The sequence below is a fragment of the Anguilla anguilla genome, chromosome 1 (genome assembly GCF_013347855.1).
Source record: "Anguilla anguilla isolate fAngAng1 chromosome 1, fAngAng1.pri, whole genome shotgun sequence".
In the NCBI taxonomy this organism is placed as follows: Eukaryota; Metazoa; Chordata; class Actinopteri; order Anguilliformes; family Anguillidae; genus Anguilla; species Anguilla anguilla.
The window spans coordinates 85,660,725-85,681,049 of record NC_049201.1 but is presented as its reverse complement, the minus strand read 5'-3'; the positions used below and the strand labels follow the sequence as shown (position 1 = coordinate 85,681,049).

The window sequence follows — 20,325 nt, the reverse complement described above, 5'->3', positions numbered from 1 at the left end:
GAGTACCAATTTTTAAATTAAGTTCCGGTCTTATATATGATATTAGCCTATAGGCTATAGGCTACATGTCCCAGGAAGTATGTGGACACCTGACATCCAACATCCAAAATTGTGGGCATTAATATGGAGTTGGTCCACCCTTTGCTGCTATAACAGCCTCCTCTCTTCTGGGAAGGCTTTATACTAGATGTTGGAGCACTGCTGAAGGGATTTGCTTCCATTCAGCCGGAAGAGCAATAGTGAGGTCGGGCTCTGATTGGACGATAAGGCCTGGCTCACAGTTGGCTTTCCAATTGATCCCGAAAATGTTGAATGGATTAAGGTCAGGGCTCTGTGCAGGCCAATCAAGTTCTTCTCGACAAAATCATTTCTGCATGGACCTCGCTGTGTGCCTGGGGCACTGTCATGCTGAAACAGGAAAGAGCCTTCACTGGAACAAAGAGCCCAGGCCCAAACCATGAAAAACAGCCCCGGTAATATATATATATATATATATATATATATATATATATATATATATATAATAGTGTATATAACAAAATGTACTCTATAGGGAACGGTCTGAGGTGGCAATTCTTTATTTGTCATTAACATAAATGCATAGTACGAAGTTGTATTGGTACACATTGTATATAGGTATATTGGAAGAACACAGGTAATATGGTCACGTGAAAATATAGTGCAAGAAATGACAGAAATGTTCATTATTTGAAGTTGTTTAAAGCAATGGAAAGTGTTAGAAGTGAGTAAGTAAATCCAGGAAGCCTAGTGTTAATTATGGGTTATATATATGATTATGCCAGATCAGCTAAACAGAAGCTAAGATTCCCCGTGTTATTTCAAACACATTGATGTAACTATTAAGAAAGAAAGAAGCACAAATGAAATGAACTGAGAAAGACCAGGGGAAAAGGAAAAAGGAACCGCAAATTTTTCTGGTGACATCTTCCATTGTGTCTTGATCAAATGTGCTGGCATCAGCTACAAGTTTCCATATATGTTGGCATCAGCAAAATCATTGTAGTTGTCATTCTGAAAATGTTTTTGAGGAAATAACAAATTAATATGACATCCCTTTATAACTAAGTAACCGTGTCCAGAGAATAAGATCAGAAAATAAGAATAATAAAATTAAGAGTACACAGCACCATGTCAAGCCTGGCTTTAGTCTCCTCTTGCCAATCCTGAGGTTAAATATCTTATGCCTTTCCATGTAAGTTTCTTTTTTTTGAAATCTCAAAAATAGTCACATCATGTTAAGATAGTCCCTGCATTGCAGACCATAGTGGGTGTTAGACCCATCTGGAAAAGCTTACAGGTGGTATAGTAGTAGGGGTCCTCAGGCAGTTAGAGGCCCTTTCAGGGGGGCCTGCAGGTTTTGAGAACCCCCCTGGTCTAGAGCACCACACCAAGCATTCATTTCAGACAATAAATGAGAAGATTTTAATAAACTGTAAACTTTAAATCTGTCGTGCCACTCGGGGAACTGAATTAGATCCCAATGGCGTACACCAGGTGGAAGCCAAGTGTCACATACTTACATTTCTGCCCTTTCCAGAATTGGCACTTGACTTTGGGTTACTGCATCAAATAAATAAAAAATCCTTAATTAGTATGGCACGGCTATCATTATTAACTTATTGTTAAAAAATCCTGAAAATGTAGGCCTTTCAGTTGCTTAGAAGATGCTCACTGCGCCTACTGGCAGCAATGGCACAGAACATTTTAACATTTTAATTTACCTTTTAGGAGAAGGGCAGCGGGGTTTTGAGGCCTTCTGGCCTCCAGTCGAAATGACCTCATTGTTGGCTCTGTGAGGGTGCAGGGATTTTTGGCCCTTTTAGATCACAGTTTCTTAGCTGGTGCTGAAAATCATTACAGAAGCATAAAATATTTACCTGTAACCAACATCCATGTTGCTGTTGTTCCCATTTGATCTCCTGTGAACACAGAAAATGAATTTGGTTTTAAATGTTAAATTAGACAATCCTGTTGTACGCAGGAAAATACGAGATAAGTTTGTAAGGGCAGGACGAAAGAAGACTATAACTACAGAAATTAAATTATTAGAGAAGTACTCTGTGAAAACCGAGAAAGACTTACCAAGAAAATCTACTCCAAATAGACCGCCTATTTGAAAAAAGTGGAACAGAGATATTTAGATGATTGCGGGCAGACTGTATTTTTTTAAAAACATTTAAAAAATATGACTAACCTTTCAGGCCGTGATGTCCCATCCTGATAATTGCCTGGGTGTCTTCTGTGAGGTCAAAACATTACTGTGAATATGGCTACAATCTCAATAACACAACAGAGCATACAAATACTTATCTGCTTGTTGACAAATGAGCTTATTATTTTTTATTCCATTCAATAAAATTTTACTTGCGTAGAACTTTTTAGAGACACTGTCATAAAGAGGCTTTACAGAAAAATAAGAAAAATTGGGATTAAGGGATAGACTGAGACTGACCCGACAAAAAAAAAAAAAAAACAGATTGTGAGGTAAAAAATAATAATTCCCAGTGGGAGGAGAAAAAACACTCAAACAATGGCAAGAAAAGACTTGGGAAGGGAAGAAATCTGGAGAGGATATTATATATAATTTACTGAACTTGTACAGCATCTTGGTCAATTCAAAGCATACACTAAAACTTAAATCATATATTTAAAAAAAAAAACCAAGTGTAATATTCCTTTAATATCTCCCCTGGTTTAAAGACACGGACAAGATTTTTCTCAATGGTTTAAGAAATCCATAAGTGAACTCCATAAAACCATAAGTGAAATATATATAAAAGAGAAAATGTATCCACATGTTTACAGTAGAGAGTTAGTGTATAATTTTATTATTATAAGAGTTTTTATTTTTAATTTCTTGTCTAAAATATACATTCACATAATTGTCGCATAGTTGTAATGAGAGTAAACTAGACATTTTTTGCATGTTATGTTTGCAGTATTCAGGAAAATATTTATGTAACACAGAAAAAAAAAATGACCACAGCATACCGATGCCAGAATATTAACTTACCTGCGTGACATTCGTGAAAGTCTGCTCCAGAGCCTGGTGATAAATAAATTACAGGTGGTAGACAGCAGACAACATTGTTAAATTGAGCAACTACAGTATGTTCATCTTTGTGTAAGCTTCAAGATGCTTAATGTAGAAGAATTTCATTTAGTCTCTCAGCAGTTAATCATATTGTTTCTGATTCACTTAATAAATCACAGTTTAAAATCAAACCTGTAAAATCTGCATCAACTCCTGTTTTGGAGAATTGCACCAAGGCACAAAAAGTCTTCAAATCATGCTATATAAACATTTTTTCTGTGTGGGTTGGTAGTATTACTTTACTGCTTACTAGTGAAAATTGTTTCTACAGTAATACCTTAAGGATAAGGACTGAAAGGCAGTTTAAATGTTACCCTGATGCCGCAAGCAGAGCTCAAAAGCTCAAAGCTCCCCTGTGTGTGTGTGTGTGTGTGTGTGTGTGTGTGTGTGTGTGTGCATGTGTGTGCGTGTGTGTAGGTGTGCGTGTGTGTAGGTGTGCGTGTTTGTGTGTGTGTGTGTGTGAGTGTGTGTGTGTTTGCCTGAGTGTCAGAGATGTGAATGTTGTGAATTACAAAGGTTCAGAAATCTTATCTTGTCCAACTACGTTTGATGCTTCATTAGACATTGGCCCAGATTCAACTAACATTTGTCCTTTTACAAAGTAAACAAAGTGAACATTATACTTTTTCTTCACAAACTCAGTTTGACTAATTTTAGCGATTGCTGAACACACCAAACTGTGTTTGTAAAAAGAAATTTAAAAATAAATAAATAATCCTGTGCTAGTCAAAGCCAGGCACAAGTGCTGATTGAACCCCAGTCATTGTGTTGTACTTGCCCGTTCTCTCCCCCACTCTGCAGAGCCGTGATGCGGTTCCTAGGGAAGAATAGCAGCCATGCGAATGGAGGAAAAAAAAAAGATTAATTACAGACTTCCTCCCAGTCAACGCTGGGGCACGACATGTACTATGTTCTCAAAAGGTGCATTACTCTGTGAATATGCACTAATATGCTGAAAAAAGTGCCATGCAAAATAAACCCCCCTGGAATTCCTTTGGTTCAAATAGTGGAAAAAATCATCCCTATGGACATAAAGTAAGAGTTGATATGATGCTCTTAGAATTGATCTAATTTTAGGAGTTTTGTTGTGTATCATCATGAAGTAATGTCACACGCATTAGCCAAACGTAGTTCCTGTAGTGGGTGGTCTTCAGTATTCTTTTTAATCTCACTACATCATTTCTGGAGAAACAAAAAGCTTAATAACTTTTTATTTGTTGCTACTGTGTTTCTGGTGTATGAGTGTACATATGCATTCTGTGTTATACTGAGGGCGGACTGAAATAAAGAAAAAGCACATTTGCTGATGCACGTTCAAAGTCTACCGATCAAGCATGAAGTCTGTGAATGCTTGAGATCAGATGGACTGATCAGATAAAAATCAAATATAGATGAAGCTAAGTCAACCAGAAATGTGAGAACACCTACACAAATTTCCACTGCGCATCAAAACGATACTCAACGTGACTTACTTGTATTTCTTCCTCATGAACATAATCAGTACCCCGAAGACTATTGCAGTCCCCGCTGCAACCACTAGAGGGATGATGATGTAGAAGAGAACGCTGAACTTACCTGAAATATATCGCAACATATTTTAAAATGAACACTTTCCAAAATTCCACATATTTACAATATATTGCAGCATGTTCCATTTATCCGTAAGGGATAGCGCCTCATTGCCCCGCTGGATTCATTTTCACTCAATCATTCTGCACGTTCTGGGATTAATTAGTAGTAGTGCGTGGCATTTAAAACTTGGCTTACTTTTCACATTGAGTTTTATGGCGCTCTTCAGAGGTTTATTTCCGCGGTGTGTCACTGTGCAGGACACCTCTTGGTGATCATCCTCCTGCTTCGGGATGAAGGTGAGGATGGACTGGGTCTCCCACCTTCCGTGATCAGAGTCTTTGTGCATGGTGATGATTTGGCCTCGGGTGCCGTGACTCCAGGTGAGCGTGGGGACGTGCGAGGGGCAGGTGTGGTAAACAGAGCAGATAATGGTGTAGGCGCTCCCCTCAACGGGATCGTGGGGGTGACTCAGTGTTGGGGCGCTCTGCTTGTCTGAAGAAGGAGCTACCAAGATTACAAGAAAAAAAAGTTCAGACCAACTCTTTTCAGAACGGGACCCAGACGAGCTAACCAACGTGTAGCACAAATAAGTTTCACAACACGCCACACAAACACAATGCACTCTGCAAACACGTAACATGTTAGGCATAATACTCAGGAGAACAACAACACATACCAAATGTTTTGATCACCACGCAGCTTTCTTTGAAGGAGTATTGGTTTAATTTGGGAATTTCAATCCTGAAGCAAAACTCCCCATTGTCATGGTCTTTAATATGGTCGATTTCCAAAGAGCAGTTTAATTCTCCGAGATTTCCCACTAGCTTTGTGCGTTTTTTAAAACTGTTGTCCACCTTTGACTGGTCTTCATCATAGATAAATTTTTTTGGATCATCCTTTTCAAACCAAATTGCCCTCTGTTGTGTCGCAGACTTTGGGTTTCCTGGATACGTAAAAGTGCATGGTATTACCACGCAGGAATCAGTCATGGCTCTCATATGGGAAACGATTTTCGCCTTCCACACTTCAGAGGAGCCTGGAGAAAAAATAACTGGAGGAAGAGGGCGAGATGTGACCGCAGTGTTAAAACAGGCTACATCCTGTGTGTGCATATGCAATATCCACATGCATCATGCTCATCTCAACTGACAAAATCTAGTGTTACCGATTGGGTTAGTGTCTCGTTCCTAGTTGTTAACAAACAGACAGTGAATGGTGGATACTTTCTGGCACCCTCCTGGTGATTCCCATTGGAATTTTGGCAGCACAGCTCAAAGTATCCACCAATCACCATCAGCCCTGTTGTATGCGTTGTGACCAACGGAGGCCATGATTGGTTGAGCTCCTCTCTATTTCTTCTATGAGCAAAGTGACACCAGGACCAATCCGATCTCTTTCATTAACCCAGTTGAGTAGCAGAAACAGTTGCATAGTGGATGACAGATTGAGGAATCGGTAAAATACTATATACAGAGAGGATGAAGATGGGAAAGATAGGAGTTACCTTGCAGGTACAAACAGAACACCCACAGCATTGGTTGAGACTCCATGTTTTTCAGTTGGGCGAAGGCACTGGGAAAACATGATAAGGAATTCATGTAACAGTTAGTAAGATACTTGATTCAGTTATGCCAAGTTCAGCTAAGGTGCTGAATATTACCTGTAATGTCTGATGTCTTTACTGATTGTTCAAAGTCATAAATCATGCAGCATCTGCTTTATGGGCATTGAGGTGGAACATTTTATGGCAGGACAATAAATGACAGTAAAGCGCACATAAATGTTCTTACGCAGTTCTGTGGTATGGACGGACTGAGTAGCCTGCGACCAGCTTTCTGTCTCATTATTTAAAAAAAACATCTTCCTCTTCCTTCAGAAGCATCCCAAGAAAACCTGTAGCTATAGTCAGTTTTTGATTGGCTGACAAAAACAATGGTCTCTTGAGTCATATCCCTTTCATGCAGACTTAAAAAAGGAAGGGTAACTAGTTGCATTGTTCACCTGAAAATACCTAAGCTCTCTTTCAAAAAATGTATTGCCAATATAGATGTGCAACAAGGCTGTCGGAATTACAGTTTTTTTTGTCAGTTTTTTTTTTGGGGGGGGGTGGGGTGGGGGGGGGGGGTGGCAGGGGAGTACTGTCCCTTCCTCATTTCTTTCATTTTTAGTCCTTATTATCTGGGAGAAATCCTGGGATGTGTAACTGGTGCCTGAGTGAGTGAGTTAGTTAGTTGATTGGGTGGCGCATGTGGAACCTGTGCAGACAGGTAGGGTAATCATACTTCCTCGAATGCTGCTATGGATAAGGAGATAAAGAGGGAGCAGTGGAAAGAGTGCAGGGATGGTGCATTACTCTCCGAAAAAAAAAAAAAAAAACTTTTCATGGCTGCTCATGCAGAACATGCAAGTGGGGTTTATTATTTATTTTTATTTTACTTCTGTTCGGGTGGGTGTAGCTGGTGTGTTTTTGGGGAGGGAGTGTGCGTAGGAGAGAATCGAATGTTACTCTATGCTACATGAGCTCTATGAATTGTAATAAAGTTTGATTTATTTAACTTGTCCTGCGTTCTTCCTGGGGTGCCTGGCGTGGAATCTGATAAATAACAGGTAACGGTTCATCCCCCAGTCAATTCATCCCAAGTGCAATTTTTGGGACCTCGTGTTCTCTTTACCACTCATCTGAGTGATTAAAATAGTATGAGTGTCTGGGGTCAGTGGCTCTATATACAAATTTAGGAAATTGTGTGTTCAATTTTTGATTTCCCCTCAATATTAAATATTTTCATTTTTATTTTTTTCTTGTCCTCACAGTGATGGTTCTTTACATTCCCCATTACTACATGTGTTTGGAATGGATGGGGGCATCTCTCACACTGGTATTACATACCTAATTACATCTCTACACTGCATCAACTTAGTGAAATTGCGATTGTAATATTTTATTTTATAAAAATATATAATCAGAACCAAATTTGTATAAATATAGGCCTAGCAAGCGACATGAAGATTGAATCAACAATTAAACAATAACTCACCAACAGGTGGAAAGTTAAACATTCTGAATTTGTGCTAATATACGTTTAGGTATCAAAACCCTGACACATTCAAAAACAAATCCAAAGACTAGATTTATGATTTCAATAGCACAAAATGTTCAACCAAATGAACGAATCGTGTCAAACAGTTGGTGAAATCAGATCGGATGCACATTGTCTTTTTAACTTGATTATATTGTCTGTTTTGCCAAGATATCACCAAACCTCCAACAAGTAAAAGTATATAAGCAAATGTATTTTAGGAAAAATTAAAAGTTGCATTTTTTGTTCATTGAGTAAGGCATGTGTTGCATGGTAAAAACCTTAGTGCAAGGTAAAAACTTATTTCTAAGGAACTAAAAAAATGTATGAAAAAACATAAAACCACACTTTAAAAACATGCGAAGACAAAGTGCTTAAAAGCAGGAAACATCTGGTCTCACCCTACATTAATAGATAAGGAAACTCAGACCACCACATATATTTTTGTCTTTAAATAAATTAAGGCCATTCATTATATGCATGAAGATAAAACATGACTTATTAACTGTTTCATGTGCAGTTAGGCGTTATGTGAGTTAAACAATAATGGAGCAATTTCTACAAAAACTGTTGAAAAATAATTTTTAAAAAATAATATTAAAAAAATTCACTGGTTCTTCACAGAAAGCAAAATTATCTGTGTCATTGCAAATAGCATACTGACACAGAAATGTCTTCACAAGGTTTGCACTTTTACAAGGAAATTGCACAAATCACTGAGTATACTATTTCATTGATGTCCAAGCAGCATACTTTTTAAAGATTATATCACGGTAAGAACAGCATTACAACATTTATCACAAACACAAGAAGATAGCCTATAGTTAATATCATACTGATAAAAGTAAACTATCTGAAATTCTGATCTACATCACTTACTTTTACATCTTATCTTCAGAACTTATTTTTAATAGCACACTTCTGCTAGGCTCACCCTCAATTTGCTGGCTCGTGAAATTGAATGAGTTAAAGCAAAAATATTTTAAAAAGAAGAAAACCATTAAATTCAGATTTGCCCTTAACTTTGGATTAAGTGTGAGTATTAGAGGTATCACCCTGTTTGGTGAGTTGAGAAATCTAAGTGATTGTGGGAAGGAAAAATGACAAATAGTACTTAAGAACAAATGATGATTGAATCCAGGCCAATTGATTTGATCCTCAGAGATTTAGTTGACTGTGTGAGAACAAAATGTAGAGGAAATAGTCTTACCTTCTTTTAAGCCTGGTACTTTTTTCCACTGCACTTTATTTTAATGAACAGACCTGGACAGGACCGACCTTCTAACACCAACTGAACTGACTTCAGGACTGACTGCAAAATAGGATAGTCATACACTGATAGTTTTTCTTATCCTCATTCGCATTAAGAACAAGCACTGAGGTTTCTACAGTTGTGAAAAAGCATTTCCTTCCTGCAAAAAAACCCCAAAAAAAACAGATAACAGATCTGTAAACCCTCCTGGCAGAACTCTGTTATTGCACCTAGTCTGAAACAAACAGCAATGCAGAGGCCTTGAAACAAGGCAACAATTACACAGATCACAACACTTTGAAAATGAAATCTACACAAATTATTTTTTTCTAATATCAAACATTATTATAACGTCAGGAACTCTAGTAATTCATTCTGAGTGAAAAAACATCACAGTGCTGAGTTTTTCAATGGACAACAATAGATTTTAAAAGAGCTTTAGAGGCTTCATAGCCCTTTGTAGTCTGATCAATGAGGGATCAATTTCATTCAGTCACACCCGTAGCCAGATGAGTACCACTCAAGGGTGTCCTCTTTACTAAACATTAAGAAACACTTCACATTAATCCCATTGTAACTGAATGGACCCTACAGTGCTATTCACACCCTTTCTTCTGGGCTCAAGGGTCTTTACTAAATGTGTATAAAATGGCGGGCTCACCTGCAGTTAAATTATACGAGCAGGAGGAACCTCACAGTAACCAACACGCACCCAGGTAAGATATCTCTGTGTTCTGTTGCTAGCACGCACCCAGGTAAGACATCTGTGTTCTGTGGCTAGCACACACACAGTTGAGATATCTCACCTGTGTTCTGTGGCTAGCACACAGCCAGGTAAGACATCTTTGTGTTCTGTGGTTAGAACACACGCAGGTGAGATATCTCTGTGTTCTGTGGTTAGCACGCACCCAGGTAAGACATCTTTGTGTTCAGTGGTTAGCAGTGGCATATAAATTAGGATGTACTATGTTTTTGCATTTTGGCAAGAAGCATTTCTGTTCATGAATGTTTTATGTGAAAACTGCCTACACACCGTTGTGTATTCTAAAAAACAACTCAACAAAATGGGCATGAACCCCCAAATGTATAATCAGCTGAAATTTGCGCCTGAGGAGTATAGATACTGTACTGATGTGCTTTAAGAAGTAGTAGAAGAAATTGAAATTAAGAACTAAGTGGCAGACATATCGTTTGTGTACGATCAGTATGTGATCATACGTACTGACACTCCTTTCCAAGCATGGATACTGCCAGTTCTACTGAGGTTAATCTTCAACAGTGAAAAGCTGGCCTTGATTCAATAAAATTAAAAGTGAAATCTCTCCTTTTTTCTCCCCAATTTGGAATGCCCAACCGCACATCCCTGCTCATGGCTATGTCCAGGATCACCCGATCTACATTCCACAACCTCTTTGGCGACCTCACCATTGAACTGTGTCACCATGGGCAATGGCACGTCCAGCTCTCAGGGGGTCTATTTCCAGTGCAAAGAAGACAGAATGAAGTTAGAAGACTCCCTCTCAAATGCCAAGGATGACAGTCAGATTGAGACATCCAGGAAGGTCTGCAGCAGAACCAAAGTGCACCTAGGCCGTGCTAGCCCGGTTCACTATGTTCTTCAGCCTGGGACTTTTCCTGAAAACATGGGATTTTCTAACCCCCTCTACATTGAGGACAAGAAATTAACTGCATGAACTTTGTGGGGAATCAGTACTTCCCAAACTTTGGTTTGAAGATCCACTGGTGGTGTTGTAAGAAATACTGAGGTGTACGGGTGGAAATGCTGCATATCTGGATAATTTTTCTTTTTTGCAATATACACTTTGAATGTTCACATCAATCATATTGAACACTGTCCCAGCTAAACACAGTGCACTAGATAGAGGGGCACATTAAGTTGTTTTGACTCTCCAGCAGGCACAACCCTGGCTGTACATTAATATTTAAAGGCCTCAAGTGTCACCATTGTGCAATTCTTTGAATATCTAGGAGACTGTTTTTTTTTTTTTTTTTTTTTTTATGCAAGCAGTGAAACCAGTAGTTTTATTGCAGCCTTCGTGCTTTTTAATACTGCAAAGGCACACAATTTGAATTCTGTCATCATGTCATTGAGATCACTGATGTGAGTTAAAATTACTTAACTGCTGGCATACTTATTAAGGTTTTTTGTTTTTTTTTTACAAAATGTGACTTTGAAATGCAATGACAGTTAAATGAATCTGTGCATGTAAAATAAATGAACAGGATGGCATTCTATTTGCCTCTTTCTCTTGAATTCATTATATTTGTGAATTTTATATTTATTGCATTGAATCAATACGTTTCCAAAGAATCTAAATTTGAATGTTAATTTACTATCTTTGTTTATGTGTGGTCATTTGCAGAAAATGTGTGAATATATTTCTTATTATATATTACTTTTTATACTCATCATTGTACTATAAGTCACTCAGTGGAGAACAACTAGATTCGTCAGAAAAAAGTTTACATTGATCAGGACACATAAATCAGCAACAGGCGAACAGCAAACTAAGCGCCTGCTTAGGGCCCCCGTGGCCACCAGAGGGCCCCCAAGAGCGCATGAAATGTCCCACAAGAGAGCTCGAAATGTTTTTTGTTTGTTTGTTTGTTCGTTTGTTTGTTTTTTGATATATTATATTATGTCAATGGTAATCATACAAAAACGCAATGTTATGTTAACGGACTGGCTAGCTAATACCACTGGTTTAATCATTTCCCGCTGCCTCTGTCAGAGCCGGTCTCACGTTCATGCGCACTGTAAAGGACGTTAACTGCATTTTGATGCAAGCACACTCAGTCAGGCTAACGTTGGGTTACAGTCCTCTCCTCTGCGTCGATGGAGAGGCAGCAAAGAAGTAATGTCGCAAAAAAGGACATAGGCTATCCTTCTGGAGCAGACAAAAGAAAGAAGAAAACAGAAGCTAATGTTAGCTAGCTAGTTAGTTAACAACATAGCCTAGGTAGCAAATCTTGTCTTGTCTTAGGACAAAGTTGTCTAACTTAACGTTTGATTAAACATCCCTAAATGGCCTTGACATCTTAATCCAGCTAGTTGTATGTATAATAGCAAGTTAGCTAACTAGCTAGTTATAGAAATTTCGATTTTAATGGTGGGAATCTAGCTAATGTGTTAGATTAAAACTCTAGAGATATTTCGATTTTAACCGCTAGATAGCTAGCTATTCATAGTTGGTTTGAAATAAAAGCAAGCTAACGTTTTCGTGTTTGTATACTGATCTTGATGCTGATAACAGCATAACATTATTTAAAACTAGCATTTTGTGATTATTGGTAAAATATTCCACTATCAATCTGGCTTAATTTTAAAGATTAAAGGTTTTTTCTTCTGTGTAAAAATAACTTGTTGCTGGGTATATATTTATTATTATTATTGTTTATTATTATTATCATTGCATTATTATTATTATTTCTGTAATGAAAGCAAGCTTTTGTTCCATGAACTTGGCACTGATAACAGCCTGACATTATTTACAGCACCATTGTGGGGTCTTTGCTTTTATATTCCAATATCATTATGCCTTAATTAGCTAGTTATAGATTAAGAGTTGTTGTTTTATGTGTACAAATTGCTTTCTGCTGAGTATAACAATTTATGTTGGGAAAATAAACTTATTCTATTCCATCAACTATGTACTCATACTATATGTATGATGTAAGCAACACAGCTACAACTAGGCCTAATAAAATTGATAATGGGTGTGTTAGATTTACAGTAGGTGTGCGAATGATCAAGCATTGACAATAGTCAATAGTACTGGCGGCGCAGAGGCAGTGGGGGGTCCCCCAAATAAAATTCTGTTTAGGGCCCCATGAAGGCTTGGACCAGCCCTGATTCAGCAAACTCATCTGAAACAATTGGGAAGTGAAGTAAGATATAAATACATCACATTGGAAATGAAACAGGAACACAGAAAAAGAAATGATCTTTCCAATTTCAGTCAGAAAGAATAACGAGTGGAACATATGAGAAACGCTCAGCTAGAATATCTGTAAGTAATCCAGTAAATTTTTCTACTCTTTTGATTGCCTTCTTGTGGTGAAACAAATTTAAAGCAACATTTCTATTCATCAAAGCATTGGTAAGGACAATAATGCTACTGTTAGCTTTTGAATAACAATGATTATTTGATATTTCTGGTTCACAAATAATCTGTGATCACTTTATAAATGCTTTTTGGTGAGTGCGATAGCTTTTACCAGTTCTGTTCATGGAATAAGGCGTCATATGTTGTGCATCTCAGTGGGAAATATTTACATCAGTTTTAAAACAAGTTTTGTGATTTTTAATTTGTTTTTTGCTTGAAGTACAACCCTTTAGATAGCTGACATAGGCTGAACTAAGAATTTTAAATTACATTACAAATGTTTTTTGTTTTGCATTTTAGTGACTATCGCTAATGTGAAGTTCTTGGGACCTCATAGATCTTTGGAGATGGATAAACATTTATTTTTAAATTGGTTTTAATGTTGGCTCTGTGCACCAATACTGTATCTACTACATACAACGGTAGTGTAAATGATCACATTTTAAATAAGGGTAAAGGTTAACCCTTTTATATAAGGGTTTTTTTTTGGCCCACAGGTTGTGTGGTCAGAAAGAGATGGGACCCAAAGAATGGCTTAAATACCTGTTATTTCACATCCTGTTCTTCAAAGGTAAGGCACAGAAAAAGACCCAAATTATTTGACAAGGTTACCTCAGTCTCCCTCAGCTTTTCTGCTTTATATAACACTTGAAATGGAAAGAATATATTACACTGCCAAAGACCACACATTGTTTGAATCTACGACGAAGGTCATAGTAAACACATGGGTGACAGAAACAATTTCTTGACGTGGAGGCAGCATCCAACAGTCAACATCAGAGATGAAAAATAAAAAGTAGGAATTAGTCAGTCAGTGTGGCATGCCCTGTAATGTTTTTTTAAAGCTCAAACACACAATGCTCTCACATATCTTAAGCAACCAATTACCTATGGGTGTTCTTTGGAATCTTGGCATTTCAAAACACAACCCTCGGTCGACATACCTCAGTCAATCTACATTCTGAAAAGATCCAAAATCTAAATTTGTAGTGAAGATGAAGCTAACAGATTCAAACATTCTCTCTTAATGCCTTCGTCAGTGAAATGGTTTTGTGTGCTGATGGCAGTCTGAATGCTAAGGATTCACTACAGGTGTGCAAGCTAATTTGCATGTACAATACTGTTTGATGTTAATACCCCCATCATGTTTCCAACAACATTGTTGGATGATTTCTAAAACGTGATTTCTTCCCAAACATCGTATTCCCATTTTCAGTGAGATAATTATTCCATGAGCGATACCTGTCCTTCTCTTTGGAGTATGAATGTGAGTGGTTCCCAGCTGCGTTCCTGGAAATGTACCGACCAGTAGATTTTCATTTCACCCCTAATTTGGCGCATCTGATTCCGATGATTAGCAGCTCAACAAGATCTCTAGCTGCTGAATGAGATGCACTTTGTTAGGGTTGGAGTGAAAACCCACAGGATGGATGTCCAGGAACAGAGTTGGGAACCACTCATGTATTATTATTATTTTATTTAAATTTTTTTATTTGACACGGAAAATGTGTATTAATAACATTTCTGTAAATGTGATAGAGTTAGCCAGGAAGGCTAATTTGAAGTCCCTTGGCTCCGCGTACAAGGGATCTTCATCTTTTCAAAACATCACACTTTGATTGTTATTTATTTTTTCCAGTGTTAAATGTTCACACCACCTCCACCTGGACAGCAGAAGTGCCGCAGACAATATCAGCACTGCAGGGATCTTGTGTCGTGGTTCCCTGCAAGTTCAATTACCCAGACCGTGAAATAAAGCCTACAGACCTGACAGGAATATGGCACACGACAAATCAAGACATATACATTTATCACCCGGACTCCTCCAAAGTGTTGGAAGAATTCAGGGGCCGGACAAATCTGATTGGGGATCTTGCAAGAAAAGACTGTTCACTGAGAATTAATCACCTGAAAAAAAAGGACAATGGCCCATTTATTTTTAGGATAGAGATTCGTGACTTTAATAAGTACTCTTACAAAGATAAATTGGTCTCCATTGATGTCCAAGGTGCGTTTGAAGAAGTGTGGCTTATTTTTAAAATCATGAGTATGTACTGATAAGATCCTGGGTTAAAGTCATTGTAAAACATAAGCAGTTCCTTTTAGGTCTGTGCACTTTGGCTATTGAAAGCCCCACTGAATGCTTGAGACCAGCTGTGATTGGAAATATGTTTTTATGACTTTATTCTCTAGAAATGTGACAGCTCACTTTGTTGACTGAAAACTGAAAATGATACATTGGGATCTTGTAGCTTACAGATGGCGGTTTATTAGATGCTTGTTATCACTTGACTACAGACTCTCCAGCCTCCCCATTGCTGACCGTGAGCGGGGAGGTCAAAGCAGGTGACGCTGTGACTGCTTCCTGCTCTGTGACTCACTCCTGTCCCACGGAGCTGCCTCACCTGATCTGGAGCCGCAGTGGAACAACCACCAACCAATCAGAGGAGCTGCCCAACGGCCAATGGAGAGTGACTTCAAGCCTGACTTTCACTGCCACAAACTCTGACCACAACCAGCACCTGACTTGCACAGCAAAGTATCAGCAGGTCACATCTGTGCAATCTTCTAAAATTTTGAATGTGGCATGTAAGTGGGCTAATTAAAAAAAAAAAAAAATTTTACATGTTTTTGCACAAAGCCTGAAGGATTTCACAATTCTTCAAAATGAGAACTAACACATTTTGATAGCATCTTATTACTTTTTTTTAACACTGAATGTAGTACAGAGTATTATTGGAAATTGAAACTTACAGTAACAATTCAATTCCCCTTTTCTGAGAACAGTTTTATTTTTAGTTGTTTAAAACTGACTGCTACCAATGCTTTTTTACTTTAACTTTTTTATCAAAGAATGAATTTAGATCACGTTCCAAAACAGATCTTCAACCCTTGGAAGCTAAAGAAATAGGCACAGAAAAAAATGGATAAAATATTTTACATTTTCACAATTAATTGTATTGTTCCAGATTTCATCAGTTACATATTTCATTCTTTGATCTGTATGTCTTTCGTAGTATTATGATCAGCTAATTTATGACATAAAACATGTCTGGATATAAATGACATATCATGTCTAGTTTCACACATAGTCCACACAGCAATCACACATGTAACAGTGTATGAACAAGCCACTGCGTTGCGGCTCAAAGAGTCAAACATTAACCATTGGTAGAGTGGTACAGGAACTCTGTCAGATGCTGGTCATTTTAGTTGGCCTTAAAAATACTAATGCCCTGATCCAGATTGTACCACTTGCGGTGACTTGTCGAGTCATTTAAATATAATCTCAAGTCATCTAAAAACCGTGTTGTTCATCTAGATGCCCCAGTCCGTGTGGAGGTCAAGCCTGAGTCCACAGTGGTGAAGGAGGGAGATGCTGTGGAGGTGCAGTGCTCCAGTGACAGTAACCCTCCTGCACACGGCTACCAGTGGTACAACATCACTGGCACTCTGCTGTCAGAGGAACGAATCTACAAACTGCACAACGTGTCCAGACACACTAAAGCTCTCTACTGTGCAGCCATCAACACAGAGGGGCACAAGAACTCCACTCCGGCCAAGATCAGTGTGGAGTGTAAGCCAAAAGCCATCTCACTGGCACTGCCCGCTGGAAATGGAATGGAAATGCGAGAATAACTTTTATTTTATTTTTTTCAAGTTTTTCATACATAATTAATGTTGTGAGACAATAATAGAAAAAAATAATGTAAATGTATGTTTACATTTTTCATCACATATTTGGTAAACCTATTCTGGGGCTTTCTGAACTTGGCCATGCTTTGTTTGTAAAGACCAAAAAATGAAATCATGCACTTTTATTTCCCTCCGAGTCAAAGTTGACTCAGAAACCTGAACTGAATCAAGCTTCAGGTAGAACCCTGGTTCAGTTCAGCACTAATCCTTTGTTACATATTTTCCTCTGATTGTTCTAGATGCCCCAGAAATAAAAGAGGGACCGGCCTGTAGCGTGAGGGCCACGGGGGTGGCCTGCTTGTGCGTAGTGGACTCAGAACCTCCCCCTGAGATTACCTGGCTGCTCCAGAGAGGGAGCGATGCCAGCGCCGGCACTGAGAGACACGGCTCCATCACGCTGGGCACGCTGCGGAGTACCCAGAGGCTCACAGAGCTCACCTGCCAGGCCAGCAACTCACGAGGAAACACGTCCGCAGTCTTCACACCACCCCAGAGCGGTAGGCCATCGTCCGCTGTCCGGAAAACTAAAATGTACTGACATCAGTGTCATTTTTTTGGGTGTGTATGCCATCACATTGTTGTTTTTGACGAAGTGGTGTACAAAGCTGTCAAAGGTGTGAGATGTTTGCTGACAAAGTGGCGTGTTCAGAAATAGCACGCTAGCATGTTTTCACACCAGGCAATCTTGTCTGCTTTGCACTACTCTTAAATTAAGCCTCTTAAGTTTGTGGCAACACACACCAGATACATGGATGATGGCAGTATATGAAAGGCACAAGCATTTGGTCAAGACTAATGTATCAAAACCTATGAAATATGGGAGAAACAATTAATGATAAACACACATATTGTACTAGCAAATGTAAAAAATTAAATAAATAAAAAAACAAATAAAAAAAGTAAAAGCTTATAATTTAATTGTTTATGCCACAAAATCTAAATCATAAAACATATGGTACACAGGTCAACGCTAACATGTTTCCCACAACTGGAAAAAATGTAGTTAGTAGTGGTAGGTAGATTATGATGTGGTTTTGTGTGTAGTGAGCCATCGGGGGGAAGGGGAGACACTTTTTGTTTTATTGCCCTGAGCTAAAGGGAGAAGAGAAAAGGGGAATAATGGCCTGGGTAGCTTCAGAAGTATCACCGGATGGCTCTGAATGCGAATTTCTGGCTTGTTCGTCCGATTTATTTTAATAAACCACAAATATGTGATGAGTCCAAATTCAGTGGGCACTTAGGGGGCAGATTTGAAGAGATTTTACGTCACATTACATTCCATTACAGGCATTTAGCAGACACTCTTATCCAGAGCGACTTAAACAGCATTTACATTGCATTACAATACAGGCATTTAGCAGACACTCTTATCCAGAGTGACTTAAACAGCATTTACATTGCATTTCATTACAGGCATTTAGCAGACACTCTTATCCAGAGCGACTTACACAACTTTCTTTTTTTTACATCCATTTATACAGCTGGATATATACTGAAGCAATGCAGGTTAGGCACCTTGCTCAAGGGTACAACAGCAGTGTCCAACCCAGGAATCAGACCCATGACCTTTAGGTTACAAGCCCAGTTCCTTACCCATCATACTACACTGATTTTAATCACCACTGAACGACAACAGAGAGGCACTTAAGTTTGATTTGTCTCTGCTTGCAGGTGAACTCCAGTACATTTCACTCATAGTTGCTGCTGTGCTGCTGGTGGCAGGCATGGCCGTTGTAGTGTGGCTAGCAAGAACAACGAGGTAATCATGCTTCCTTTGTAACTGGCACCCAGTGCTTTTTTAAAATGTTGATTTTATTTTAACTTTTGTGTTATGATGTCTGTCAGACACAATCGTGAGCAACCTGTAACTGGTATGGACGACGCAGCCACAACCATGACAGGGACCTCCTACGCTATGGCAGCAAGGTATTTTTTTCCACACCTGTGAGAAATTATAACCTAAACCACAGGAAAACTGGATTTTGGGTTATAATTTATAATATGAAATCAGGTGTGCTTGAGGGGGAACACATCGATACCTGGATCTGGCTGTGGGTCCCTGTGGAGAAGTTTAGAAACCACTGGCATTGACTGCATTTTATCTGTATCAAAAAACACAAAGTGCCAAACTGATTTTTTTAAAACTCATTGTCCCCTTTAAGTGTAAAAAGAAAATATTAATACCCGAATTGAATTGGACCTAAATATTCTTTCATTTGTTTTTGTTTTTTTAGAAAGGAGGAAAAAAGCATCAACAGTGGATTTTATGTAAACGATGAACAGATGTATGGTAATATTGGGGTATGTACAAGGGTGCTCTCACAGATGTACATAACGCATTACATCATGCATTACTGATGCTCTCTACCAGAGAGACATACAGCAGGCAAACGGGTGCATAGATCAGGAAACAACACTCTAATGGAGGGCCAGTACAAGGCAGAGCGGACATCTTGTCAGGTTACAAGCAGCCAGCTAAGTCTAGAACTTAGACGTACTACTGGGAGGAACAGACAACACTAAAACTGTTAGATTTGATTGTACACATTACACAGTAAATGATCTCAACTGTCGCTAAATCAGTTTGCTGTAGTTCAAAAATGTTTAAGTTGGTCTGGTATTCTTTTCTACAGCATGTTTCTTTAGACACAGCTTTTATGAATGGTCCTAAGGAGATATATAAGCCCTTCATAAGCAGTACACCGTCCTCTCATAAGCACTACATAGACATTCATAAATGCACATGTCAATGACCACAAATAAGCACATTTTCTATCACTAAGCTTGTCACAGTAATGTCACTTGCTACATTTGCATTGACATAGCACACCACATGCCCAGATCTCTATGTAGCTCTTTTATTAACATAGGCATTTATGAATGTATTGCTTAAAGGGGAATTACACTTTATAACACTTCTGCTTCTCATGACTCATATTGTCCTTCTAATTAATGTGTCGCCCTTCATCATAGACATATATAGATGTATATATGTCTATGCGTCTGATTACATCCAGCCATGTCTGGCACAAAGTTGCATTGCATCGAAAACTATGAAAACGTGCTTTCAAGGCAAGTTTAACGGGGGCATTATAACAACCGGGAACAATGCACCTCATTATTACACCGATATCGCATCAAACAGAAGCTAGCAGACGTTAGTTTGTTCGATTTCATCGCTAAGTTAACGGAATGTTTTGCTTAGCTTCTTCTCGATTTTGCTGCGAAACGAAATCGAAGAAGGAGAAAAAACCAGAAACCGTACTACTATGTGGACTTGCGCTAAAAAATAGGTCTTTGTTTCTAACGCTAGACATTTAAAATGAAATAACTAATCGAAAAATGAGGGGCGACACATTCATTAGAAGGACAGGAGAACCGGCACACTGAGACAGACAGTTCGATTAACCAATAGGGAAGCTGCCGCTTTTGCCCCAGAAAGTACATGCGTTCGTCCAGACTAATGACGGACTAGTGCAAATCTTA

The 20,325-nt window shown here is 38.6% G+C and overlaps 3 protein-coding genes across 6 annotated transcripts in view; 2 read left to right on the top strand and 1 right to left on the bottom strand.

Annotated features, from left to right (window-relative positions):
• Window positions 1-560: 560 nt before the first annotated feature.
• On the bottom strand, window positions 561-9,142 carry LOC118235830 (myelin-associated glycoprotein-like). Of its 4 annotated transcripts, XM_035433676.1 has the most exons (13): window positions 8,975-9,135; window positions 6,192-6,259; window positions 5,364-5,738; window positions 4,883-5,191; window positions 4,588-4,690; window positions 3,894-3,932; window positions 3,035-3,067; window positions 2,216-2,260; window positions 2,104-2,130; window positions 1,899-1,940; window positions 1,743-1,811; window positions 1,542-1,581; window positions 561-1,032 (listed from the first exon to the last, which is right to left on the bottom strand). In XM_035433676.1, the coding sequence occupies exons 2-13, from the start codon at window positions 6,235-6,237 to the stop codon at window positions 982-984; spliced, it is 1,179 nt and encodes a 392-aa protein (XP_035289567.1). In that variant the 5' UTR covers window positions 6,238-6,259; window positions 8,975-9,135; the 3' UTR covers window positions 561-981. The 4 variants fall into 4 exon arrangements, with proteins under 4 accessions (XP_035289567.1, XP_035289592.1, XP_035289575.1 ...); XM_035433701.1 differs by lacking the exon at window positions 1,743-1,811 and having other exon boundaries at window positions 8,975-9,142; XM_035433684.1 differs by lacking the exon at window positions 2,104-2,130 and having other exon boundaries at window positions 8,975-9,140.
• Window positions 9,143-12,988: 3,846 nt separating this feature from the next.
• Window positions 12,989-20,325, top strand: part of LOC118235520 — a 253,413-nt gene continuing 246,076 nt past the window's right edge. Inside the window, exon 1 of the mRNA XM_035432952.1 lies at window positions 12,989-13,047. The gene's annotated coding sequence lies outside the window, so the exon portion shown is untranslated. The remainder of the gene's footprint in view (window positions 13,048-20,325) is intronic.
• LOC118235821 (myelin-associated glycoprotein-like) overlaps window positions 13,622-20,325 on the top strand; it is a 7,319-nt gene continuing 615 nt past the window's right edge. Inside the window, exons 1-8 of the mRNA XM_035433663.1 lie at window positions 13,622-13,714; window positions 14,783-15,151; window positions 15,442-15,732; window positions 16,466-16,720; window positions 17,079-17,336; window positions 18,511-18,598; window positions 18,685-18,765; window positions 19,074-19,140. Of these exons, the coding sequence (XP_035289554.1) occupies window positions 13,660-13,714; window positions 14,783-15,151; window positions 15,442-15,732; window positions 16,466-16,720; window positions 17,079-17,336; window positions 18,511-18,598; window positions 18,685-18,765; window positions 19,074-19,140 (1,464 nt within the window). The 5' untranslated portion in view covers window positions 13,622-13,659. The remainder of the gene's footprint in view (window positions 13,715-14,782; window positions 15,152-15,441; window positions 15,733-16,465; window positions 16,721-17,078; window positions 17,337-18,510; window positions 18,599-18,684; window positions 18,766-19,073; window positions 19,141-20,325) is intronic.

Coding starts and splice junctions, on each gene's coding strand:
- LOC118235830 (XM_035433676.1), bottom strand. CDS start 6,237: ATGGAGTCTCAACCAATGCTGTGGGTGTTCTGTTTGTACCTGCAAG. Junction 1,941..2,103: donor ATTTGGAGTAGATTTTCTTG/GTAAGTCTTTCT, acceptor CTGTGTTCACAG/GAGATCAAATGGGAACAACA. Junction 1,812..1,898: donor AACATGGATGTTGGTTACAG/GTAAATATTTTA, acceptor GCACCCTCACAG/AGCCAACAATGAGGTCATTT.